Below are 26,078 nucleotides of genomic sequence, written 5' to 3'. Positions count from 1 at the left end.
TTGTATTGATAATCAAAAACTGAGAACAATCAAGCAAAACTGTTGCCAACAGAAGCAACTACATCCATAGGAAAAATAGAAAAAGTAAATCTAAGGTATATGTTAATATTGAATGGATTTGCTATAGCCAGATCTTTGAAGTGTGCATCAGTTGTTCTTTAGCTGCATATTTTGTGTCACTTCTCAACGTTAACGTTCATTTTTGCAGGTAACATTCATCCTGCTACTTTCTAGCAGCCTCACTTTATTGAGCAGATCTTGTGTGATAACAGAAGCATCCTTTAATTTGCTCCTTAAACTCTGTTCTTCCTTTGCTGCCCGTGCTCTTTCTTCTATAAGCATGCGAGCTAGAGTCTCACTCCTGGCTCTTTCCTGCTTCCTTATACTCTGTTCTTCCTTAGCCGCTCGTGCTTTTTCTTCCATAAGCATGCGAGCTAGAGTCTCACTCCTAGCTCTTTCCTGCTGCAAACGGTGCAAAACCTGTTGTAAACTATTCTTAGTACTACTACTCTCTACTCTCAAGTCATCGGGCATAGTATCTTCCATCTTTACAACTGAATTTCCCAGAGTTTGCCTATTTGATGTTGACGCTTGCCGAGTTTGATCTCCAACCATAGTTTGATTTCTTTCTTGTACTGAAGAATGAACTGGTACCGTGTTCTCGTGTTCTCTTACAATGGATTTTGATTTAGATGTATCATAATGATAAGTTGTGTGGCCGGCGTTGGAGATAAATGGGGAACCTGATTTTCTTTTAGGCGCAGAAGCTTTTTCTGGAGTGTCATCAGGTTGCCTTTTTAGTGTACACACTTGCTGAGTTTGCTCTCCACACATAGTTTGATTTCTTTCTTGTACTGAAGAATGAACTGGTACCGTGTTCTCGTGTTCTCCTACAGTGGATTTTGATTTAGATGTATCATCATGACAGGTTCTGCGGCAGACGTTGGAGAAAAATGGATTTTGATTTGCTTGTATTGAAAACTGAAATGGCTGGGTCACTTTCCCGGACCCTGCATACACCTGGGATGCTTCATGCACTGAACTGTCCTTTATTGAAGAATGAACTGGTCCCCTCTCGCGTTCTACTCTGGACGATTTCAAATTAGATCCATCATCATGACAGGTTGTGTGCCCGACGTTTGGTTGTTCCTGATCTAGAGAGACAGCAGTGTTCTTTACATTGCGACGCTTAGCATAACCAATGAAATGACAGTTTGAAGACCAATACTTCTTCTGTATAAATTGTAGGCGTGCCTCGAGTCTAGCAAGAACAATTGTGCGCTCAAACCCCTGTTTATCATGAGCTGGTTCCACAAAATTAGCTTCTAAGACGCCTATCACACCGCGACCATCACTTCCCGCAGCATTCCAGACCCTCCAGAAAGGCTTAATAAGCCTATTCTTGTGATAAACATTGAAACCTTGAACATCAATATGATGTTTTGCATCTTTCACAAAACCAATAGTTCCTGTAGCCACAAAATATTCGTAACCAACGGATTGTGGTCTGTATGTGATCTCCTCAGAAAACATCATGTCATTTACCAAATTATGATGTTCAACATCTTTCCCCCTCAAAATTATCCGAAATCCAGGAGCAAGCCTCAGATACAAAATCGAAGCATAACTCCTTAGAGAATGCTGATAAGTTAGAAAATGCCTCGAGTTAGGATATTCTTTTGCCATCTCAATCTTCTTTTCATCTCGACTAACACCCCTGATTTGAATGTCATGTGGATCAGTGTCAAAGTCAAGCTCCGTGCCTCCTTCTTCGTCCTCCCAAAGATTGTATATGATAATTCGCGTCCCTTGATCACCTTTCAATAATTCAAACTGCTGAAATAGATCATTTTTACTCTCATAAGGAGACCATTGCACTATAGTCTCCGAATTCCTTTTCCAAACATCAGCTGTAGACCGAACCAACATCTCCCACGTTCCTCCCCTCTTCACAAAATCAATCATAGGAACAACAATATCTTCTTTCCCAGTACTCCTCAAAAACGTATATGACAACATTCCAACACTCTGTGTCAACATATTCGTTGCTCTATCTCTCCCCCGCGAAAACACAATCACATCACCCCCTAGCCTCATACTACTCGTTTTGAAACCGTTTCCATATTGACCTATCGTGTTTGCCAACTTACTTTTCGCGGAATACCCAAGAGACATACATTGCCTCATCCTATCAGGTGTCATTCCACCACCATTATCTTCAACTAACAACATCTTACTCCCCTTATCTTTCTTGTTATCCATCACGTCTACGCTAACATACGTAGCACCATTACAAACCTCATCTATTGCATTATCCAAAAGCTCAGCAAAAGCACCCAATGCCCACTTATGACTAGTAGCATTCGAATGCAAGAATTTCGGGTGAACTCTTACATGATCCATACCAACTGTTTGATCATATGCCCCAGAGAAAAAACCTGCACAACCCTCCTTCTTACCATCATAATCTCCAGCTTTCCAGAACTGCTTACAACTAGTAACAACTGGAACACTAACAGGGGAAGCTACAACCAATTCATTACTATTATATGGACAAATTGACAAAGGAGCAATAAAAACAGGACTTTCAAGTTTAATTTTTTTCATAGGACTTTCTTGAAAATCATCAAAACCATTATTCTTTACTGGAATCATATAATGCATAGTTGTGTTTCTAGTGATTTGGGTATCATCTAAATCATCTGTTAAGTCAATGAGTTCTTGCTTTATAGGCATGGTGATCATGCTAACAAAAAAAAATCAAGAACTCAAAAAAAAGTGATTTTCAAAAAGGAGAAAAAACAAAAGTTTGAAAACTAAGAACTAAAATTGCTAAAGAATGTGAAATAGTATTGATTTTACTTCTTTTATAGAGGTTTTTTGGGTTCTCCTTAGTGTATAAGTTTTCCTTATAATAATGTTTTCTCCATTGTTGAAGGTAATCCAAATCCATAAGGAAAAGGAAAAGGAAAAGAGAAGTAATTTTGTTGGAGTTGTTGAATCCAAATAGGAAAAAGAGAAGAGATACTCTTTTACTACTAGGACTCCATAATTAGTATAACCAAAAAAAAAGAAGGGAGTTTTTTTCCCTAAAATAAATAAATAAATTTATAGAAACATATTGGGAATATACAGATTTAGTATTTTTTTAAATAATTAAAAGACTGCACAAATTAGCTAGAGTCCTACTTTAAGAAAAAGGAAGGGGAATTGAAAAAGGATTACAAGGTGAAAAATTCCAAAAAAAAAAACAATCTTTTATTGGAAACTTTTTTTATTTGAAGTAGTACTAATATATATTCCAAAAAGGGAGTTGTACATGCCTTTTTTATTTGAATTTCTCCATACTTCTTATATTTATATTTATATTATATCCCTTTTTTTTTTACCTTTTATATAACTCATTTTTTTAGTCAATAAAAATAATCATATATTTTACATTTAATAATGATTTATTCTTAAATATTCATTTAATTTAATTTATAATTTATTTTAGATCATAAATTTCAAAAGATTTTCGCCGTTTAGAATCAAATCGAAATCAATGACCTAAACTAGAAAAAAAAATTATTGACTTAGCGATTTCGATAATGATTTTGATTTTTTTATATATTGAGTTGCCAATTTTTAATTGTTTGAGTTTTTTTAATGAGTTAATTGAAAACCTGATAATAAATTATATTTATATCATTTAATGTATAAAGTCCTTGTTGGGTTCTATATAATTTTGATGATTGACAAAGTAACATGAAACAAGTAAGTCAACATTCATAGATGTACTGTCTCAAAAAGCTGAATTTGTAGCAAGATCATTAATGAATAAAGACAAGTGTCCAATAATCAAGAAATTGTATGATAATTTCGTGATAAATTCAAGAAAAGAAACATGTGCTGAATTGAAGAGCTGGATTAACATAAAAAAATAACTCAAAGAGTTTGATTTGAATAAGAAATTCCACTTGAAGTAGAACTCTAGGTCAAAAGGGTTTGAATTGATAGAGAGTTTGTACATGTGTTGAACCAAAGAGTTCAAGTTCGACTACAATACAAAAGAATTAATAAGTTTAATTTGAAGAAGGAGTCTAAAGATGCAAGTAGTTTGAATTGAAGGAGTCTTACTTAAAGTAGAGCTCTTTAAGTCAAAAGAATTTGAGTCAATGTGGTGTTTGAAATGAAGGATAACTCTACGTAGAATTGTGCTTAAATAGAGGTGATGTCGTCCAGAATAGTTGCGTACTTACGAAGCAAAAAGTGCAATTCAAAAATTGACTTCGCAAATGCTACTAGTGGATTAAAGGAACACATAGAAGAAACACATCAAATAACAATCTTATTAGAGAGTGTATATATGCATTAGACATTCTTCTTTGTGATCGACTCTTGATGTAATCTTAGTTCAATGAGTTATAAACTGAATTAAGAGTGTTGTCTTCAAGTTGGAATAACTCGAAGAGTTCAGAATACATACCTTGAGCGGTTGGTGTATTGAAATTTAGAAATTAAAGTTAGTTCCTAGGATTGCAAGAGTTGTAATTTGAATTCATACCTTAAAGTTTAGAAATCAGAGTTAGTTCATAGGATTGTAAAAGTCGTAATCTGAATTCATAACTTAAAGTTTAAGAATCAAAGATAATTCATCAGATTGCAAAAGTAGTAATCTAAATCCATAACTTGAAGTTTAAGAATTAGAGTTTGCTCCTTAGGTACAAAATTTGTAATCTTATATTGTCGAGGCTCATTGATTTAGTAAAGTTGAAGTTAAATCTTATAGGGTACAAGTCATGATTTTTACACCTTTTAAGTGGGTTGTGTAGAATATCAGTCATTGACTTACATTTTAGTTTCATACTTTTATTTATTATCTTCTTATACTCTGAGTTATTTTATAAGATTCTCGTGCTTGCTTTTGAGTCGAACACAATCTTTTAATTCATGTGCTTGACTTTTTTGATTTATTATCTTATTTCTAATTAAATTTTAACTAAACAATTTTCAAATTCCGATAACTATCAATAATCGTAATGATTCTATTATATTTAACATGTTTACCGTAGCCAATAAGTCAAACCAACAAACTTTAAAATCGGACCGACCCACTAATAGGCAGCCCATGGAATGAATACAAATAACTCATTTCATTTCCTTCACCTTCTTCCAGAAACATCCATGAATTGTTGGCCAAGCAATTGAAGCAAATCGAAGAGCAATGGGTTGGGTGTGGATCGACGACGAGCCTAAGCATTCCGGCGCCAAGGATTTTGCAAACCCTAGATCATCCTCCGGCAGCGACGGTGACGGCGGTGAACGATGCGCTACCAGGAAGGTTGTGAGCACTCGATGCCGAACCGAAGAGACCGAGCCAGGAAAATTCATCCGAAAGTGCGAAAAGACTGAGCAAACTTTCAAGGATTGCATTGGGAGGTAAAAAAAATTGTTAATTGTGTTTTGCCAGTTCATTTTAGGAGGAAATTAGGCTCAAAATCGTCATTAGTCTTGCATTTAACTTTAATTATTTGAATTAATATTGTTGTTGAGTTTATTTAATCACTCTCTGATGATCTGGTTTCATTTATATAGCTGATTTATTTTCTTTGAATTTTGGATTAAACTTAGTAACTGAAATTTAACAATTAATCTATTTTATTTAAATAGATACTATGTCAATTGTCATTTAGCTTCATAAAGACATAATTCTTTGCTCGGAGATAGTGGCGGAGCCAAAATTTTTGCTAAGGGGTTCGAAATATGTATAAGTAAACACTCATGAAGCCAAAGGGGATTAACATCTATGGTATATATAAAATATAATTTTAACTATGTATAAATAGTGTAATTTCCGACAAAGCGGTCCATCTTTGGCCCTACCTGGCTCCGCCCCTGCTTGGAGATATGAACAAGCTCATTGAATTGTGCATTTTATACAGCTTTATATGTCCTTTTAAATTGGTTAAAGATTGCAGCATATTTGTGCTGAACTAATGATTTTTCACTCTAATTAAAGAGGCTAAATCCATGACTGCAAAGGAACAGTTAGCTTTTATAAAATGCAAGTATGACAGAATCTGAGATAAACTGAGAACTACAATTCAGTTTTCATTGAAAGAATCTTGTGCGTCTTTATCCTGGGACGTTATTAGGGAATACTTAGTATGTGTCTTTTCTTGTTTTATTTGCACCATTATGAGTTGGTAGTTGGTGGTACCTTCTAGTTTGCATTTGTGTTGGAAGTACAAATATTTATCCAGGATAATTACCCAGGTCTTGTGGTCATGTGGTGTACATGGGAACCCATAAGTACGTTGTCTTCCTCCATGGCCTGTTACCTCTCTCTATGTAGCCAATCGAAAGAGCACACAGAGAATGAGGTGTTATTTTGTTGATTCTTTTGTTGGACTGGAGAATCCATCCCTATGTGAGCAAAAAATAGGATAGAGGATTCCTGGACTGATTAGAAAAGGCTTTCTCAAACATAAGACATTTCTAATTGATCACGTCTGCTACATAACACACAGTTAAGGGGTACGATAAGAAGTTGGAATGTGATTCTGTTGAGGTGAATATCCATTAGATGCATTTCATCGCTTCCCTAGCCACTATTAGAAATCCTAACCTATGACTTATATAATGTTTTGATCCTTCCAACAAAGTCAATGGTCTATTCTAGTTTATGAGTTAAGGGGAAACTTAAATTGACGGGGGAAGACAATTAGTTGATCCTCTGTTCACGTTTCGCTGAATTATAACAGCTGGTTGATTTAAGAAGTGACTTATCTGTTTGGTCAGGATATGTTCTGCATAAATTAAGTTATTTATGGCCTTTTTTGATTCCAAATTACAGTTAGCGAGTGAAAGATACTGTGTGTGGGAGAATAGGATAGTTCATTATTATGAAGCAGGTACTGCTTAGTTTATTCAGACGTATAAAGACCACATAGAATCAGACGCAATAAAATTACTATGGAAGTACGTATAAACGAGTATTTGTTGTTTTAAGCAATTCTGACCTGATATCTAAAGAACACTGTTTAGTTTATAAGAAGATGCTAGGCTGTTACTTTGTCTTATAGTAACGTTCTGTCATGGAACGCACATCACTGAATAGCTTCTTGTTGATCAAAGTCAAACTTGTGATGCCATGAGCAAGGTCATTTCTTCTTTGGCTATTTATTTTTTTGGTGTGGGGGGAGGTTGGAGTCTGATGCTAAATATGAAACTACTGGGCATTTAGTAGTGATTGTTTGAGTTGTTGCTAACTTCTTGCTTTTCGTCAGGCCTTCTGAGATAGTGGAGTCTAATAAAGAATACTCGGAGGAAGATGTCACAGACCAAATGACAAGTGATTCACATTCTATAGAGTCAAGTGTCCCTTTTGACTTCCCTGGGCTGCGTAGTGATGTTGAGAATATTGAGCGAAGCTTCTTCAGTGAACTTGATCGTTTCTTTGAAGCAGCTGAGGAGATAAAGAATGGCTTCTTTGGTGCATTCAGCATTCCTCGTGTCTTTGATGATGACCGAGCATCCTCACCTGAGAGACGTGGTATACCCATCGAATCTCATCCTCCTAAACCAAACAAGTCTGATGGAGAGGTCGATCCTTCTGGCCTTGATAGAGATGTTTGAAGCAATTAAGTAGGAGATCCTCAAGGCATATCACTTATGATTGCCACAGAGTTGTGAATATGTTGCTACTATGTTAATGCACGCCTTAGATTTTGTTTCTGTTCTGAACCTCTTGTCCAAAACTAGTTCATATACAAAAAAAAAACAACATACAATTATGTTATTGTATGTATTTTGTACGTCCGGTGTATATCCACTGATACATTGGACATACAAATGATAACTTATTGGTCTTTTTCCTAGACGAGTTTCAGTTTGAATTTTCACCAAACTACCTCAAAATTGACTTATAAACTACAATCATATGTTTGCAATAATAACCAATTCAAACAAATAATAATTTCGAAAGACTAGATTTTCAAATTCAAGGCTTTTTATTAATTGTTGATAGAGCTTTCGTTAGAGATTATACCTTTGGGTGTGTTTGATAAGGGAGAAGGAGAGAAAGTTGACAAAATTAGAGCTTAAATGAAGAAGATAAGAGCTTAAAAAGGAAAAATTATCTAATTACACAGATGATCCTATGATATATATTAATTTACTCTATAGTATGAAATAGTTACATATTGTCTTACCAATATAATAATTTCATACTAGATTTTTAGCTAGATACACCACTCTTTCAGATTTCAAGTCACACACATTCTGAAATACATCTTTCATATTTCAATTCAAATACACATGAAGAGAGGCGAACAGAATAGGAGAGACGAGAGAGTTAGTGTATACATATGAAGAGAAGCGAGCGAGATAGAAGAGAGGAGAGAGCTAGTATATCTCAAATACATCTGAATCGCGTTTGGATACATTATATTTGGAACAAATTACACCTTACTTAATCTTCATATATCTGAGATACATGTATCTGAGTGTATCATATACATGTATTGTCGAGGTAAATGTGATATGAAATGCAATTCCAAAAACAAAAAGAAGGCACGTAATTAAGCTTTAAACTAGTGGAATTTATGTCCAGAATTGATAATAGTATTTTTTTTTTCTTGGAAATGTTTTGTAATTATAAAGAAATTGAAGGGCAATATTGTAACATGAATAACTTTCCCTTATTAATATTGTTCCCCTGACTACTTATTAATTTTTTTTTTCCGCCAAACATTGTAACTGAAAAACCTGTCACGTTTCGCCGTTCCTTCCTCTGTCCCTGGCCTTCCGCTTTCTTTCTCTCCTAAAAATTTTGAAGAAAAATTTCAATTCCCCAAAAACCCTAATCCCAAAAAGCTTCATCTCCAAAGAATTTATACACAGATTAATGAAATTTAACCACAAAATTGCCCAATAATCTCTTCTGTTTTCACATACAATTATTATTAATTAACATTCTTCGTTAGCCCTTTTCTCATTTCGTTCCTTCAGGAATTTTTTTTTCTCCGTTAATTCTCATTTGGGTATGAGAATTTCATATTATATTCCAAAATATATTCACTTTCACGTATTGGTTATTCTTAATTTTACCTGGAAACCCTTCCGAAGTTGAGGTGAATTTTGTCCTTGTATGTTTTTTCTCTGTTTTTTAGGTAAATTACGGGTTTTTAATCATGGGTTTTTGTTTAATTAGCCTATATGAGCTAGTTTGGGATTTAGGCGTAGTTGTTGTTGGATGATTTTTTGCTTCTGTTAATTTTTGATTGTGTAAGGAGTAAGTTTTTCTAGCTCATTAGAAACTTTTTAGAGGTATTACTTGTATGAGTTGGAAATTTGTTGCACGGGTATGTGGAAATAACCTCTCTACCTCCACGACCACGAGGTAGGGGTAAGGTCTGCGTACACTCTACCTTCCACAGGCCTCACTTTGTGGCACTAGAGGTCTTTGTGGGACTATACTGCATATGTTGTTGTTGCCGTTGTTGTTATGACTTGGAAATTTACTAGGTCATAGTTTTTGTCTCTACATTATTTAGAAGAATGCTGATTTTGAATTACAGGTGTTATCTGCAGCTGGTTTTGGAATTACAGCTGTTATCTGGAGCGGAATGGTTTACATTTACTACTTCAGATGTTTCGAATTTTCAACCCAGTTTGAGGGGTTAAATTGGGTTTGATATTTGAGTACAAATGTGTATAGTAGTAACAGATATTGGTGGAGAGGAGCGTAGTAATAAATGGGAAATAATTGTGTTCATTCTAAGTTTACAAAGGGTGGGTTCTTCAACTTATTCTTTTGGCGATCTCGATCACCGGATATGATTACTAATAAGAAAAAACCAAAGGGTATAGAACATTCTACAGACAAACAACCTGAACGTGAGAACTCCATTCAGAATAAACCCCCAGAAATGGTGATGATAGACAGGGAAAAGCCCAATCAGGAACACAAGAAAGACACTCAGGTAGTTAAACAGGAGAAGACCTCAGTTGATTTGAAGCCGAATGAAGCAATACAACCTGAAAAGTATGACAATACAATCCATCAAAAGGCGAAGCCGAAAGAGTCTGCAAAACCGAAGAAGCCACATGTCAAGAGAATGCTTAGTGCAGGACTCCAGGTTGATTCTGTGTTGAAAACAAAAAGTGGTCTTCTGAAGGAGCATTATGATTTGGGAGATAAACTTGGACATGGCCAATTTGGGACAACATTTCTTTGCGTTGAAAAAGCAACAGGGGAAAAGTATGCATGTAAGTCGATAGCAAAAAGGAAATTATTGACACCTGAAGATGTGGAAGATGTAAGGAGAGAAATCCAGATAATGCATCACTTATCTGGAAATCCTAATGTCATTTCAATAAAAGCGGCGTACGAGGATGGTGTTGCGGTTCATGTTGTGATGGAACTATGTTCAGGAGGCGAGCTCTTTGATAGGATTGTTAAGCAGGGACATTACACGGAGAGACAAGCGGCTGAGCTTGCAAGGACAATAGTTGGTGTAGTAGAAGCCTGCCATGCTCTAGGAGTGTTGCACTTGGACCTTAAGCCTGAGAATTTTCTCTTTGTCAACGAGAAAGAGGATTCACCTCTAAAGATTATAGATTTCGGGCTATCAATGTTTTTCAAGCCAGGTATTTTTCCCATTTTCTTCGAAATTCTCCATTTACTTACTAGATATTTTCGGCTTCTCATGTTTTCCTATTTCTTTGCATTAGTTTTAGTGTTTTAATGCATAAGAAAAAAAATCATTTTCTGACAGTTGTTTTAAAACAGCTTCACCTACAAGGAATTCGTTTTAGAGTTTCTCTTCTGCTGCAGTTGCCTTTGTACTGGAAATCCCACTCATCAGGAATTCATGAGACCAGTTCCTATGTTTAATTTGTTGGTCCAAACATTTAGACATTTACATTTTTATTTACTTTTTCAAAAGAAGTAGAAGCAGTCCAGTTGATATGGATAGACCAAAGTCCATGTCCAAAGCCTTGAAAGCTCCAAACTTTCTGATTTGCGAAGTCTATAGCATTGCATATCAGTATCTGCTAGTTTATATTGAGAACTCGTTCCTGTTCATTACTCTTAGGTCGGCAGTGGATGCTGCTTCCAATTTCATAAAAGTTCTATCAAGTAGAAGGGTTATTATTGTTATTGATTTGTTGTTCACCATCATATATGGTAAATATCCTTAACATAAGTTGTTCTATGTAAAATTCTAACTCTCTTGATAAGATATGCTTAAAAGCATGCATCAGTCTTCTTTGTTGATGTACTTTTGGTTTTAAAAATTGCCTAGCTGAATGGGTTACGTTCCTAACCACAGGGCAAATATTCTCTGATATTGTTGGAAGTCCTTATTATGTTGCTCCAGAAGTTCTACAAAAGCGTTATGGTCAAGAAGCTGATATCTGGAGTGCAGGTGTAATAATTTACATTCTTCTCACTGGTGTACCTCCATTTTGGGGTGGTAAGTTGATCTTTTCAAGTTATTGTAGTTTTACCATGGTTTCCTGGTTATGTGAAGTACCAAAAACAGCTTCTCATGTTTTCTTCATCCATTTTTTGGATAGAAAGTGAGCAGGAAATATTTGACGAGGTTTTACGTGCCGATATTGACTTCACATCAGATCCTTGGCCTAACATCTCTGGAGATGCGAAAGATCTGGTGAAGAGAATGCTTGTTAGGGACCCGAGGCAACGACTTACTGCACATGAAGTTCTATGTGAGTAGCCATTGAATTTCAAGTTTGTATTTAAAATCCAGCTTATCATATGTTATTCTCAGAGATGCTGTGAGCACCATTTTGCCTAGCAGCAGAGAGAACATAGTGAACGCTTAATGTCGTTTTAGAATTTCTTTGGCCGATTTGAGTCCTCAGATATAATGTCAGTTTAGTTCAACTAGAATTTCAAACATATTGGTCTAAAAGAATAACAAAATCAGAGCAATGTATATGTGTGTGGTGTGGAATCGGAAACTATAGTTATGCTATCTGTTCATCTTCTGCAAGTATGTCTTGAAAGCAGGTGAAGGGAAACAATACTCTTTTTAAATCAATTCAGAGAAAAGGCCGTCTGTCTGTGGAGATGGTTTTGGTTCTACGTCTTCTCAAATTAGATTGTCTATATTTGTCCACATTTGCATTTTTAGTTCCACAACATGTTGTCATTGAACTTTCTAAATTCCGCTTATCGTTCTTATTTTCCCTTATGCAGGCCATCCTTGGGTGAAGATTGATGGTGTGGCTCCGGATAAGCCTCTTGATTCTGCAGTGTTGAGTCGCTTAACTCAGTTTTCTGCCATGAACAAGCTTAAAAAAATGGCTCTCATGGTAAGATACTTGTAAACTAATATAGTCTCAATGAGATTTACCACTAAAAGTGTTTGTCCACCCACACTCAAAGCCATTTTTGAAACTTAAAGTTGCAGTTAAATTCTATAGCTCCCCACACCTGCATGAAAAGTTAATTTAGTTGAAGATTCAACAGGTCTCTTGTTTCTTCTAATCATATATTATTTATTTCTTACAGGTTATTGCAGAGAGTCTTTCTGAAGAGGAAATTGCAGGCTTGAAAGAGATGTTCAAAATGATTGACACAGATGACAGTGGACATATTACTTTAGATGAACTGAAGGTTGGACTTAAGCAATTTGGGGCTGATCTTAGTGAGACAGAGATACGAGACTTGATGAAGGCGGTAAGTTTTAGACTTGTAGTCTTCCATAACTATTCTGTATTAAATGTCATGTTTCCGATCAAAGATATTAGTAACTCTACTCAATGACAAGGTTTCCATATAACCATGAAGATCATCAATTTAGGCTGAAATACATCCGTTCTCTGTCTGCTTTCTTTTCTATGTATGTGAGGATCGTAAAGATGGGAATCAGAAATGTCTTTGAGAACTCACTATGCATTGTTTAAATTCTTTATCCTTTTTCTTGTATGTTCGTTCTAATAACTTCTGAACCTTCTCTATATGTCTGTAGAATACCCTTTTAACAACTGTATGTATCTGTCTCTCATGATTCGATACTGTTAAATGAGATCAAGTTTGGAAAAAGTGTGATGTTTGTCTCTCTATAAAGGCATTTTTGTCTAGCTATGGTACAAAGAGGGCCTTTATAGGAAAAATGGGTATTTCATTTTACTTGTAGCGGAAAATGTTGTCCTAATAAACTAAGTGCAGAAGGTGCCATCAGACAAGCTTTGGATCACCAACCAAGAGAGAATTGTTGTGCCATTCACCTTCTTTTCCAACTCCTTTCCAAATTTTATTTCAAAGAAATATATCAGTAGCGAAGTCCTTTAGTATCTCGCAGTTTTGTAACAGGTTATTCTTGTGTAACCGTAATTGTTGATTTTTATATCAACTATTAAGTGTACCTCTCCATGAAATTGCTATTGCTTGTTAGTTACATCAAAGTACACCAAGTTCCCCCGTGCAGTCAATTTTCTGTTCCCATTTGCTTGTTTGGAGCACCGAAGAAATCTAACTCACAGCTTGAAAAGGTTACGGTTACAGCATTTGGTTATTCCGTTGTGCTATTGAGTACATAGTACTCCTTATTAGCATCACTTTTTGATTGTCACCTAAAAAGAAAGCCTTCATGCTTTGAGATCGAAGCATAAATCTTTGGACCTGTTTGTCCTTTAGAAATTATGCTCTCGTTATGAGCAGCTAAGCTATGCTCTGTCTAAGTATCGTTTCTAAGCAAGCGCTATGTGTGTTTGTGTGAAGACTTTCTTCTTTAGATAATTTTATACTTCTTTCTTTCTGTCTAACTTCAAATTTTCTCCCAAAAAATTTGCAGGCTGACGTTGACAACAGTGGTACCATTGACTATGGGGAATTCATAGCTGCAATGCTTCACGTCAACAAAGCTGAGAAGGAAGATTATCTCTCTGCTGCTTTTTCATATTTTGACAAAGATGGGAGCGGATATATTACTGCAGATGAACTTCAAAAGGCTTGTGAGGACTTTGGCATGAAGGATGTCCGCTTGGAAGAAATCATTCAAGAAGTTGATCAAGACAACGTATGTAGTTCTACTGGCATTTCTTTTTTCCAAATATACTTAGTAATGCGTGAACATAATGGTAGACCATATAACATTGATATCAACACGACTTTAGTGTCCGACACAACCACATGAGACAGATACTGAGGAAACATATTTTGTGGTCATATAATGAATATAATATCCAAACATGTACATGAGAGTATTGATTTGCGTTACCTGAGTTGGTGGTCTTTCGGATACAGCCTCTCTACCTTCATAAGGTAGGGTTAAGGTCTGCGTACACTTTACTCTCCCCAGACTCCACTGGATATGTTATTGTTGTTGTATCGTATAGAACAAAAACAATTAGAATCTTTTGCAATGGTCCGTGTCTTTTAGAACATTAGTTTTTCATTCTTTCTTAATCACTGCATCTTGTTCAAGTATCTGTTCATATATTCTCAGGATGGACGGATAGATTATAGCGAGTTTGTGGCGATGATGCAAAAAGGAAATGCAAATTTCGGTAACAGACGCTTGCCCAATAATTTCAGCATCGGATTTCGAGATGCAACAAAGGTTTGCTGACATAGAAAGATATTTGTACCTTCTTGCTTATTCCCATTTTCTGTTTTTAGTTTCTCTCCTTCATCAACCTCCCATGATTTTTTGCTGTCACACCATGATTTTTGAAATGTACAGAAGTGTATAGTAGGGTCAAAACACAGAGAAAATGCCAGCTCTTATTAATTTTTAACTCCCAAGTTGTATAATTAGCTTATCAGTTTAATATATATTCTAGAAAATAGGATGCACTCTTTTTAAAATATTTCAAGATAAATAAGGTAATGCTTATTTGAGCACAGATTAACTTCCACACATAGTAGGTTTGTTTTGTGTGTGTATTATGAAGTGTGTTTTACTAGGAGATTAATTATTGCCATAAACTTTGTTCATTGTACCAAAGTGAGTTACAAATATCTAGAAAAACATAGTGCAACACATTATGAAGCACAAATTATTATAATAACTTACTGTTTGATGGTGATTTTGAGGTTTAAATTCCATCAAAAGATGGGGTTTATTTGTTTGTTTCTCTATTAAGCATAGTGTGTTCACAATCTTTTTCCCCAACCTTATTCAGAAAGATCAACAGTATTCTCACTTATCCTCGATACTGGTTTGGATCTCTAGCATGAACCTTAGTCTAGTGTTTTCTTGATTTTTTCTCCCAACTTTATTGAGAAGATCAACAATATTCTTATTTATCCTTGACATTGTTCAATTTTTTTACTTACTTACGAGGTTGATAGTGATAGAATGAATCTTAGTTTCTAGTATTTTCTCGATCTTTTTCTCTCATCCCTACTAAGGAAGGCTAATGCCTAATAGTACTCTCACCTACCCTTAATATTGACTCGAATCTTCAACTTATTCAATAATAGTGGAGGTCATCTACCACTAGAGCAAACTGTAGTCTCTAGTTTTTTCTCGATCTTTTTCTCTCAATCCAATTCAGGAAAATCAATAATATTTTCATTTACCATCGTCATTAACTCGAATCTCCAATCTACTGATTGATAATGGAGGTCTTCCATCACTAGAACGAACCTTAATTTCCAGTGTTTTAATTAAGTACTTGTTTGGTGCTACATTTTGTTGCTTTTCTTTGTATAATGCTATAAATAATAAAAATAGCATCACTAATAAAATGAAAAAGTGGTTTAATTATCGTTATACTAATTTGATTATCCCATGATTCAACTTCAACTACCCCATATGGGTTTGTGATTTTTATATTTAAACTAATTAAAACGATCGAAAATAATATTACATTATATTAGATAAACATGTTTTTCAATTAAATAGCCATTGGCCCCTATAATATATAAATACATAATTTTGAGTTGTACCAAAAAAATAGTACTACAAGTTAAACTAATTGAGGAGATAATGCACATCCGAGTGGGGTTATAAATTAAGAGAGATTATGATGGTAAAGTTGGGTCCATCTCAACTAATTCAAGAGTCATTATCCTAAATAATTTGAGATAATGATAAAAAATAATTCATGAATTATTACTTTTTGCAAGTTTCACGTTTTGAAACTGAATGGTGATAGTTCAGAAAGGAAAAAATGAACAACTAATAGTTAAGGTAGTTACTCGCAAAAAGATGATAGTTTAGACGTGTTTTGATCATTATCTCTTAATTTTCGAATTATTTTCTTAGTAGGAGCTTTCATTTCTGGTGTGAAAGAAAAAAATAATTAGAAGAAAAAGACTTGGGAAATCAATATTAGGTAAAATACCAATTCAAAATCAATATTCTTAGTTGTCATTTGGAAGTCTTATCATAATTAAGAGAAATTATCATGTGGATGCAGTCCAATTTGATATTTGATACTCTATCGAGGTGTGGATGTTCAATTAAATTATATTCATTGAAAAATTATACGATACATTATAATATTATTTTCTGTATATATATAAACAAACTTTTAAATCTTTTTACAAATATAACTAGTATATGTATTTGACTCGGATTATAAATTAGTCTCTTTTACTCACAATTTTATCAATTTACCACTTAAAACTCAATGGAACTCAATAGATGCAAAGTATTATTTGTTGTTGTATTTTGGATTCATTCACTTTCTTACAAATAACAAATCATCTCATATTTATTTTTGTTAAAAATAACTAAACTCTAACATTGATAGCAAAAAGCCAAAAATACAATGAATGTTAATTTTTACTTCCATAAATATACTACTATTAAATTTAGGGGAAAAGGATAAATATATCCCAAACTATCATAAATTATATGTAGATCTCCTCCGTCATACTTTTGAAACATTAGTGCCCTTGCCGTCTAAAAACTAAAGCATATATACCTTTTATACTAACGGACATAGACATATCATAATCTTATCCACAGACCTGACATTTATTAAATATCAGATCGACAGATAAGATTGTGTCACGTGTCCCTATTTAGTCTTTCGTTAGAGTGAAAGACATATATGCTCAAGTTTTTGGACGATAAGGGCACCAATGTCCCAAAAGTTTGACGAAGGATATCTGCATACCATTTACGATAGTTGAGGGTATTTCTGTCCTTTTTCCCTTAAATTTATAAGATTTTGTCATGGTTATGTGTGGGTCCCAAAATATGGTGTAAAAAGTGGGACCCAGGCACGTTGGTGTGTCATGCCACGTCTGCGACAGGCCCTTGTCGTAGTGTTTCATAATACATGAAACTCCCCACGTTCTACTACAGTTCCCTTTCCGCAGGTTTTTTCCACTTTTACAATCATTGGATTTTTACTTCTTTTGACATAAATACCCTCCTTCATTTTTTTTAATCTCGAGTCGAGGGTTAATCGAAAATAATACTCTCAGGGGTTGTTTGATGTGAAGGATAACTTCAAATAGTCCTGAGATTAAATTATAGTGCCACTTAATTTGTTGTTTAGTTGGCAAGTCCGGGATAACTTATCCCGAGATTAATAATCAGTATCGGGATAAGTTATCCCTTCCCTTGGGTGGTATAGTAATCCCAGGATAAAATGACTAAAATATACCTTTAAACACTTTTTGTACATTACTTTTCACATTCATGAAGGGTATTTTTGTAAACTTATACGTTCTTAAGATTTATTATTTTGAATATAATAAATCAAACACTCAATAAAAAATAATTTTAGCATAAATTATCACATCATAACTAATCTCATCATAATTTGAATTCAAACCAAACGACTCCTCAATATCTCATGTAGGATTATTAACTTATATTATCCTTCTCAAATTTCACTTATGAAATCACTGAATATAATGTTATTACTATTGTCCTCTTTCTCATAAAAAGGAATGCGTTATTTTTTGAATAATTTTTAAAGATACCAAAATAAATTCTAATTATCATAATTATAAGTATAATAATATATTCACTCCGGTGTAATTCTATCGGTAAAATTGAGAAAGGATAGAATGTGCACATTTTATCCTATCTTTTTGGTAGAGGTTATAAGTCCCTTGGCTCGAAATAAATATTTTTAGAGCAGAATTGTAAGGAAAGTATAATAAGCAAATAATAATACATATTGAAAAATAAGAGACAACACCATTATTAATTGGATGGTACTACTAATTAATTATCTTAACTAAGAAAATATGGGATTTAATTAATTTGAAGTATATATTGTCACAAAATCTTAATGCAAGAGTAAATCATATTTTCGAGATTTGAAAGGTAAATGTTAAGATATTTGATTAAGAATTAAAAAAAATAACCCAAAAGATCATGAAAGATGTGCCAAACATGTAATGAGGTTGGCATGCATGTTCAACTAATATTTATATAAAGTTACAATTTTATTGGAAAAAGACATCAAATACATCTTAAAAGTTATTAAAACAATTAACTAATTACACAATCCAACTAATCGAACGACCTAATACCTTGTATATAATATATTAGGGATAAAGGTCTTAAAAATATCCTAACTTTGGTTGAATTTGTTGTTGCGATACTAAATTTTCATGAGGACTTATTACCTCCCTAGACTATTTAGTACCGTATTTTAAACATATATATTTACCCATGTGGACATAAAAAATAATGCAAAATTATAAATAGTAATGTGTCCATGTGGGCACATATATACCTTTAAAATACACTATTAAATAGTTCAGGAGGTAAAAAAAATACGGTATTAAATAGTCTAGGGAGGTAATAGGTCCTCATGAAAGTTTAGTATCGCAACGACAAATCCAACTAAATTTGGGATATTTTTCAGACCTTTAGCCCTATATATTAACAATTAAGACCGTTTAAATTGTTGCATGTTTTCATTATATCTAAGAAAAAATCAAAAAGAAAAATATGGGCCATTTAACTTATGAATCTGGCCCAAATTTGTCATAATTGAGTATTATGAAATTCCAAGAAGACAAATTATTGATTTCAATAATGTAAATAGTACACCATTTTTTTGCTCAATTTGTGCCAAACAAAAAAGAAAAGTGCATTTCCTTAAATCTTTTTTTTAGCAGATTAGGTTGTCTTCGACAGGCTTTAACTTTTTGTTTCTAATGGAAATTTTCTAATGCAACTGCCAAAAAAAAAGAAGAATTTTTTTTTCAAGTTAATTAAAATTAATCTTGCTTGTTTAATGCATGTTATTAAATTAGCAATAAATAAATAACAACCATGGACACCATTTAATTATTTTCTATTATGGTACAAATTCTTGACGTAATTGATAAAATTGTTGTTACATGATCAGGAGGTCACGTGTTTGAGCTGCGATAACATCTTATAGAAATATAAGTTAATATTATGTACAATAGACCCTTGATATGGTACATTCGTTTTCTTAGTCGCGCATCAAACTATTTTTTTGTGATGCAATTTTTTATATATATTTTTAACTAGGTAATTAATATAAAATAATTGGAATGACCTATTGACCATGTCTAACAAATGAACAAAATGATAGAATTACTAACAACTTGTCTATTGTCCTTTTTAAGTATCAAACCAAAGAATATTCATCAAGCAAATAATTCTTTTTTGTTATTTTAAAGTTGTTGATGTTCATATATTAATATTAAGTTTGTAAATTATCACCAAACGACGTGTTCTCCACATGCTATATATCTTTTGGGACAAAATTATTGAAATGTATAACAATATGTAATCCATTTATGGAAATAATAAAAGTAACAAATACTAAATAAATAAATTTTCACTATCTAGATGAAGATTCAGAATTTAAAGTTTATCAATTTTTACTATAATCTTATGTTAATATTATAATAATAATTAAATTTACCACAAACAAGAAAAAAATTACATTTTAAAATTTTGTGTCCAGTCAAATAGACGAAGATGGAAGGAATAATAATATTTTTTCTCATTAAAAAAAAAAAAAAGTGGAAGAAGGGCATTTTGGTCATTTACTAATTTTTACCAAGTAGAGTGAAATCCATAATTCCATCCCCTCTCTCTCCTCTCTGTTTCCAGTATTTCTAACACAGTTTTTGTCATTCCATAGTATTATCATTTTGAATTCCAGAGAGACATATAATTTGCCACCAATCATCTCCAAGACAAGAAAAGAAAAAAAAAAGGTACCCTTTTCATTTTCTTGAAATATTATGCCATGTTAGATTTTCAAAATAGTACTAGTATAGTAATATTCAATCTTTGTTAAAAAAAAATTGTATTGAAGTGTGTTGGATCTTATGCTTTTTTTTTTAATTTGAAAGGGGTTGGTTTTGAATCTTTTGATTATGTTAACATGAAGTTGCAAGAGGTAGACATAGTGCATTAGTTATAGGTTTGGAGTACTAGTAACTTTGGTTCAAACTCTGTATATTTGTTATAAGTAAATTAGAATTTTGAAGTTATAAAGTCAAATCTTGGATCTGACCTTGTTGTAACTAAATTAGAATCTTGAACTCGTAAAGTTTAAATCTTGGATCCGACCCTTGTGAAGTAGGATGTTGTTTAGTTACTTATATGGTATTGTTTAGTATGAATTATATCATGAAGCAGTAGTGTATATGGTCTTACTGTCTGAAATTCTGTTTGATTTAGATCAAGAACTGAAAATTGAATTGTTGGTTTTGGAATTTGAGATTTCTTTTGATTCAGGGTCTGTCAGAAACAGTCTCTCTACATCCTAACCTCCTCCGACCCCACTTGTGAGATTACGTTGGGTATGTTGTTGTTGGAATTTGAAAATTGAATTTTGGGGTTCTTTCTCTTTCCCTTCATTTATGTTTTTTTGTTGTTTCTTTAAAGATTTGATTTTTTTTTAAAGAAAGTGAATTCAATTTGTGAAGGTTCCTTATAATTGGATTTTAGGCATGTATGATTTGTCTTATGATCTTACGTTGCTCGAATTCTTCAAAAATGTCGATAGTTGTGCGTCAGATCCTTTATAAGCAGCAATTTTGGAGAGTCCGAACAATATAGCTTCCAAATTGTTGATTGATACAAATTTTTTTGAGTATTTATCGATTGTTTTGGTTTTAGATATTGTTGGTATATGGAGTCTGAAAATGGGGTTCCAGTAGAGGTGGAAAAGATTGTTGTGGCTGAGGAAGAAAATGTGGATTTAAAGAACATTAATGAGAAGGCGGATGAGACTCCAAATTCATCTGTAGCCAAAGATGAATTATCTGTTGAGGATGTTCCGAATCAACATAAGGTATCAGTTGGTGGTACTAAAAAGAACAACAAAATGGCTAAGGATCAAGCAAATTCAACAGGCACGTCTGCATTGACTCGTTCGAAAAAGGGAAGTATGGCGAAAAGTCTTTCATTCCCTACAAGAGGTGCCAATGCAGACATGACAAGGAAGAGCATTGATGCTTGTACAAAGAAATCGGACTTTAAACCTTGGATACCAAATGGTGTGACACATGAGGCTTCACATTTGAATGGAACAGTCTCGTCAGCTTCTCGTTTAAATCCGGCTACTAAGAGTACATCTGCTGGAGTTGTGAAGAGTTCAAGTCCAAATGGAAGTGCTACAACAAGCAGAAGGATAACTACAGGATCTATCCCAAGCCTTCGTCAATCGCTGGTAAACTGAGTCACTCGTGATCTTTTGCGTTTCCCTTCTTTGAGTTTTATGGATGCAATATCTCACAAATTTCCTTTGCTGTTTCTGTATTAAGTCTGGGAAGTCTGCTTCAGCCAGTAAAATTGCCAAGAAAGCTACTTCTGAAGGGTAAGTGAAATTTGCTACTTGCATTTGTTCATAAAATTGGACTTCTTAATTTAGAACTTATTGCATTATGTTTCGTGGCCAATGATTGTTCTGATAGGTATGCTAAATGTTTGTATTTGCAGATTAAACGATGAAAAGATAACACCTACTAAAGCTACATCACCTCTTAAAGACGATGATGATGCTCGTTCTGCTACTTCCTCGTACTGCTCTTATCCTATGCTGAGTTATTGACTTGTTGTTACTTTTTTGTTTCCATTGGTCGGGTTTCATCATGGTCCGCAATTAGTCCAATGTTATAACTTCTTTTATTTTTATAACCAGCAATGCAACTCGTACCAGTGCTGGATTTTCCTTCAGATTGGAAGAACGTGCTGAAAAGCGAAAGGAGGTTTGTACTCTAACCTTTGGTTACAATGACCATCGTGTACGTATTAGCATAGTGCAAAAATTACAGCTCAGTTTCCCTATTCATCAGTTCTTGGCAAAGGTGGAAGAGAGGATACAGGCCCGAGAAGAGGAAAAGAGTAACTTGCTAGCAAAATCTAAGGTTAGTTCAAACAATACTGTTTTTTCATTGCTGTTTTGTAAGCTATGTTGCTTGGACTCTCCAAAAATGTTGTCATACCTGTCGATATTTTTGAAGAGTTTGAGCAACATAGTTTGTAAGAATTATTCTGAACTAAGCCCTTTTCTTTGTGGTTTCGGGATTTGATTCAGGAAAACCAAGAGGCAGAGGTAAAGCAGTTTAGGAAGAGCTTGACATTTAAAGCTGCACCGATGCCTTGCTTCTACAAGGAGCCCCCTCCTAAAGTTGAACTGAAGAAGGTAAAATTTTGATTATCTTATCAAGGCGCTTGAATGAATCTCGTAAAAGAAGGCTGCAAAGACATTTCGTGTTCCTAAATTAGCTTCTGTTGTTTTAGTTTTCATCCCTTGTTAACTTTCAATTGACTCCCTTGTTCGTTCTTAGGCCACTTCCGTCTTATGCAATTCATGTTCCCTTTCTTGTTAGCTCTAATTTGTGTGAATCATTCACTCGGTATTTTCGCGTTATATGCTTAAGTTTTTGCTAAAATGTGCAGATACCAACAACACGCGCCATATCTCCTAAGCTTGGAAGAACTAAGAACACATCTATGACTAATAGTTCCGAAAGTGGAGGGTCATGCTTCAGTCCAAAAGTGATCAAGGAACAACGTAAGTCATCCGTAGCCAATAATGATAACGTTGCATCAAAAGGGAAGCCAGTTAAGACTTCACAGACAACTGCTCAATCTCCAAAAACCTCGATCACTAAAACGAAACCTGCTGAAACAAAATCAAGACTTGCTGAAGCAGCAAAGGTTTCGGATGAGAAAACAGAACAAAACGAAATCCAACCTGAGTCTGAAATGAATTGTGGAGAAGACAATGTGGCACGTCCATCAAATCCAATCGTCGTGCAAGCTGAAGTCAGCGTTGAAGGTTAATTATGAACTTACTGAAGTTGTCTTTTTTCTGTATTTATTTATCTATTTATAGGCCTTTTTTTCGTTCTGTGAAAGCGTTTTTGTTGCTTCGTTGAGTTGTGAATATGTTGCTGTTATGTTACAAGTTGTACATGTTGGTTATTCTCAGTTTCTTCATTCTTTTCGAATATTTCAGTACCATGGTGTAATCATTCTCGAAAAACTTCTTCATTGTTCTTAAGTCAGATTCAACATTCTGTTTTTCTTCAAATGTATCATTCTGAACTTTTATTCTGGTTTTGCTGAGTTCATTATAGTTGTCATTTCCCTACCTACTTCCTTACGGAGCGGAGCCACATTATGTATATATAGCAAATGTTGAATCTCATTGGCTTCTTCGTGTGTTTACTTCTTTATGTTGAACTCTCTTAACGAAAAGTTTGACTCCGCCATTGCTTCTTTTGTTAGAATGGTTGGATCACCATGTTATGTCTGATTATTCTACTGAAAATGTGATTCTGCAGTAAATTTGAGTTTGCACCAGGCAATCTTTCTTCTAAAATTTTGGCATTTCATATACTGCTATGTTTTGACACGGAGTACAAATTTTTACGTGAAAAACACCAAGCATGCATAGTGGTCAGTGGGGCCTTAGTTCCGAGCCCATATAATGAGTTCAGTTCTAAGAATCTTAACAGTCGAATTCATCAAATTGAAATCCTGGATCCAACTCTGTATACCGTAGGAGTTAGTAGGGGCTGCCTGCTGGGTAGTGATAGAGACTAGAAAGACATGACATAATGAAACTCAGAACATACCGGACCCAACTTATTTTATATAATATTAAACAAAGATGAGCTTAAATAGAGCGATATAAGCAGTAAAGATAGCAAAAACTCATTTATACTCGAGCTTAAACAAAAATGGCATACTTAATAACATCGCTTAAATTATGATTTTACCTCTAAAATTATCAAATAGACATATAGGAAGTGGCCATATACATATATTCTCAGAGATACATAATTGTGAAACTCAGATACATTCTGAAATGTAGATAGGGAGAGAGCGGAGAGAGAAAGGCAAGCAAGAGAGACGAGAGTCATGTATCATAATTCATACATACAAACTAATCACACTTGTATATAATGTATCTGGAACAAATTAAACCTGATTTGATTCATATATATTCAAAATAAATATATTTTTTGTTGAATCAGATTATAGTGGTAGACATAATTAAAGGCCTTTCCAGGATATATGGGTCCATAAAGGAGATAAATCATATTACTAAACGAATATTTTGTTGCCATAAATTCAATCAAGATGCTACTCAATTTTCCAATTTTAGAATTTATTAATTAGAGCAAAGTAAGATTCTTTTAATATCATATGTAAGTTGCTGAAATTATATATTGCTGTCGTGATTTTCTTGAACAATCATAACATCAATACCCATAATTAATAATTAAGGTATTTGCAGTTTTTAAGAATGATAATTATTTCATTATATATCAATATTATTTTGTATTGTGTTGTGTTTATTGTATCGTATTATATTGTTTTAATGAATACATTGTTTAAATAGATTGTATCGCTCTTCATCGTTACATAATGTCACACATTCATAATTTGAATGATAAACCTACAGGAAAAGTAGGATACGGGGTAGAGCTTACTATAAAAAGGTAGGATAAAAGAGAAAATATGATTATTGAATACTCCCTCCATCCACTTTGACCAACATTTTACGATGTATTTTTTTTTCATATTGATATGCAAAAACTTGCAATTTATAGTACTTTCCGTATAGTTTTTGAATATCTAATTTTTTTGTTTAAAATATCAATTTATTATAATCTACTTTAACTTTGAAAATTAGTCAAATTGACTTTCGAAAAGTGCAACATGACAATTAAAAGTGGACGTAGGGAGTAATAAATAAAGGCAAAACGAGGAGAAAATATTAAGGTAATAACATGATAACACCAAATCGGTCATTACATAAAATGAGGTCTTTCATCGTTACCTAACGATGAATTTAAATTATACGATACAATAGAATTTAAGTAACAATCAAAACAAACATTATATTTAAATTAATAATACAATACAACACATCGAGTAATAACCATCCAAACAAGGTGTATGAAAAAAAAATCATTTTGTCTTGAACTTCTGAAACAACAAATAATTTGAGATAACTATTTGAAAAATCACGATAAATAATTTGAGACAGGAAAAGTGTTTCTCCATTTATGTGTGTGTGATTTATTTAAAATAAATTAATATTTTGCTGCTATAAGATCCGTGGAACGTTCCAAAGCACATGAAATGATAAAATGTTCAGTATAACAATTCTCCTCCTAATCTTCTTGATTAATCTAATCAATGATAAAAATTAAGTAAAGTCAATGTTTAGTGTTCAATTGCCCGTTAGTCCCCACATTACTTGATTAATTTAAAATTATAAATCAGATCAATAACTTACAACATGTAATTAATTGTTTATGGTAGGCTTAATTTGGTAATTTTAAAAAGGGAAAATGCTTAAATATACCATCGAACTTTGAGAAAAGGTTCATTTATGTCATCCATTAAAAGTTTGGCTCATATATGTCATTTTCATTTAAGAAAAGGCTCATCCATGCCATATTTGTTAACTGAAACAAATATTTTTAGTTTACAAATAATAACATGGATAAGCTTTTCCTCAAACGAAAATGGCGTAGATGAACCAATCTTTTAACGGATGACATAGATGAATCTTTTTTCAAAATTCGATGACTTATTTAAAGCCTTTTCGATCCGTTTTAAAAATAAAGTGTATTGATAGTGGAATTTTTTTTTAAAAAAAAAAGTAGGAAAAGATGA

At 33.5% G+C, this 26,078-nt stretch overlaps 4 protein-coding genes across 4 annotated transcripts; 3 read left to right on the top strand and 1 right to left on the bottom strand.

Moving 5' to 3' along the window:
• Positions 1 to 11: 11 nt before the first annotated feature.
• LOC125864584 (protein MICRORCHIDIA 7-like) lies at positions 12 to 2,937 on the bottom strand. The gene has a single exon (XM_049544606.1). It carries the CDS (start codon positions 2,743 to 2,745, stop codon positions 190 to 192), a length of 2,556 nt encoding a protein of 851 aa, XP_049400563.1. The 5' UTR covers positions 2,746 to 2,937; the 3' UTR covers positions 12 to 189.
• Positions 2,938 to 5,104: 2,167 nt separating this feature from the next.
• On the top strand, positions 5,105 to 7,856 carry LOC125864606 (fra a 1-associated protein). The gene is made up of 2 exons (XM_049544627.1): positions 5,105 to 5,421; positions 7,272 to 7,856. Exons 1-2 carry the CDS (start codon positions 5,207 to 5,209, stop codon positions 7,618 to 7,620), a joined length of 564 nt encoding a protein of 187 aa, XP_049400584.1. The 5' UTR covers positions 5,105 to 5,206; the 3' UTR covers positions 7,621 to 7,856.
• An 875-nt stretch (positions 7,857 to 8,731) lies between these two features.
• Positions 8,732 to 14,858, top strand: LOC125864588 (calcium-dependent protein kinase 26-like). Its single transcript, XM_049544611.1, has 8 exons — positions 8,732 to 9,131; positions 9,564 to 10,635; positions 11,322 to 11,465; positions 11,569 to 11,721; positions 12,215 to 12,330; positions 12,530 to 12,697; positions 13,815 to 14,039; positions 14,469 to 14,858. Exons 2-8 carry the CDS (start codon positions 9,741 to 9,743, stop codon positions 14,589 to 14,591), a joined length of 1,824 nt encoding a protein of 607 aa, XP_049400568.1. The 5' UTR covers positions 8,732 to 9,131; positions 9,564 to 9,740; the 3' UTR covers positions 14,592 to 14,858.
• Positions 14,859 to 20,037: 5,179 nt separating this feature from the next.
• Positions 20,038 to 23,497, top strand: LOC125864590 (protein WVD2-like 4). The gene is made up of 8 exons (XM_049544614.1): positions 20,038 to 20,143; positions 21,054 to 21,606; positions 21,701 to 21,753; positions 21,876 to 21,956; positions 22,078 to 22,144; positions 22,232 to 22,303; positions 22,474 to 22,581; positions 22,839 to 23,497. The coding sequence occupies exons 2-8, from the start codon at positions 21,067 to 21,069 to the stop codon at positions 23,223 to 23,225; spliced, it is 1,308 nt and encodes a 435-aa protein (XP_049400571.1). The 5' UTR covers positions 20,038 to 20,143; positions 21,054 to 21,066; the 3' UTR covers positions 23,226 to 23,497.
• Positions 23,498 to 26,078: the final 2,581 nt, after the last annotated feature.

Source organism: Solanum stenotomum, chromosome 5 (genome assembly GCF_019186545.1).
Source record: "Solanum stenotomum isolate F172 chromosome 5, ASM1918654v1, whole genome shotgun sequence".
In the NCBI taxonomy this organism is placed as follows: domain Eukaryota; kingdom Viridiplantae; phylum Streptophyta; class Magnoliopsida; order Solanales; family Solanaceae; genus Solanum; species Solanum stenotomum.
Note: the sequence above shows the minus strand (reverse complement) of the source record. Positions and strands in the feature narration are given on the sequence as shown.

What these genes read in the sequence shown, in the direction of transcription:
- LOC125864584 (XM_049544606.1), bottom strand. Translation starts at nt 2,745, where the DNA reads ATGATCACCATGCCTATAAAGCAAGAACTCATTGACTTAACAGATGAT.
- LOC125864606 (XM_049544627.1), top strand. Translation starts at nt 5,207, where the DNA reads ATGGGTTGGGTGTGGATCGACGACGAGCCTAAGCATTCCGGCGCCAAG. An exon ending in TTCAAGGATTGCATTGGGAG is followed by an intron (nt 5,422 to 7,271) that starts GTAAAAAAAATT and finishes GCTTTTCGTCAG; the next exon opens with GCCTTCTGAGATAGTGGAGT.
- LOC125864588 (XM_049544611.1), top strand. Translation starts at nt 9,741, where the DNA reads ATGGGAAATAATTGTGTTCATTCTAAGTTTACAAAGGGTGGGTTCTTC. An exon ending in ATCAATGTTTTTCAAGCCAG is followed by an intron (nt 10,636 to 11,321) that starts GTATTTTTCCCA and finishes TCCTAACCACAG; the next exon opens with GGCAAATATTCTCTGATATT. An exon ending in TACTGCACATGAAGTTCTAT is followed by an intron (nt 11,722 to 12,214) that starts GTGAGTAGCCAT and finishes TCCCTTATGCAG; the next exon opens with GCCATCCTTGGGTGAAGATT.
- LOC125864590 (XM_049544614.1), top strand. Translation starts at nt 21,067, where the DNA reads ATGGAGTCTGAAAATGGGGTTCCAGTAGAGGTGGAAAAGATTGTTGTG. An exon ending in GTGCTGAAAAGCGAAAGGAG is followed by an intron (nt 22,145 to 22,231) that starts GTTTGTACTCTA and finishes CCTATTCATCAG; the next exon opens with TTCTTGGCAAAGGTGGAAGA. An exon ending in ACTTGCTAGCAAAATCTAAG is followed by an intron (nt 22,304 to 22,473) that starts GTTAGTTCAAAC and finishes GATTTGATTCAG; the next exon opens with GAAAACCAAGAGGCAGAGGT.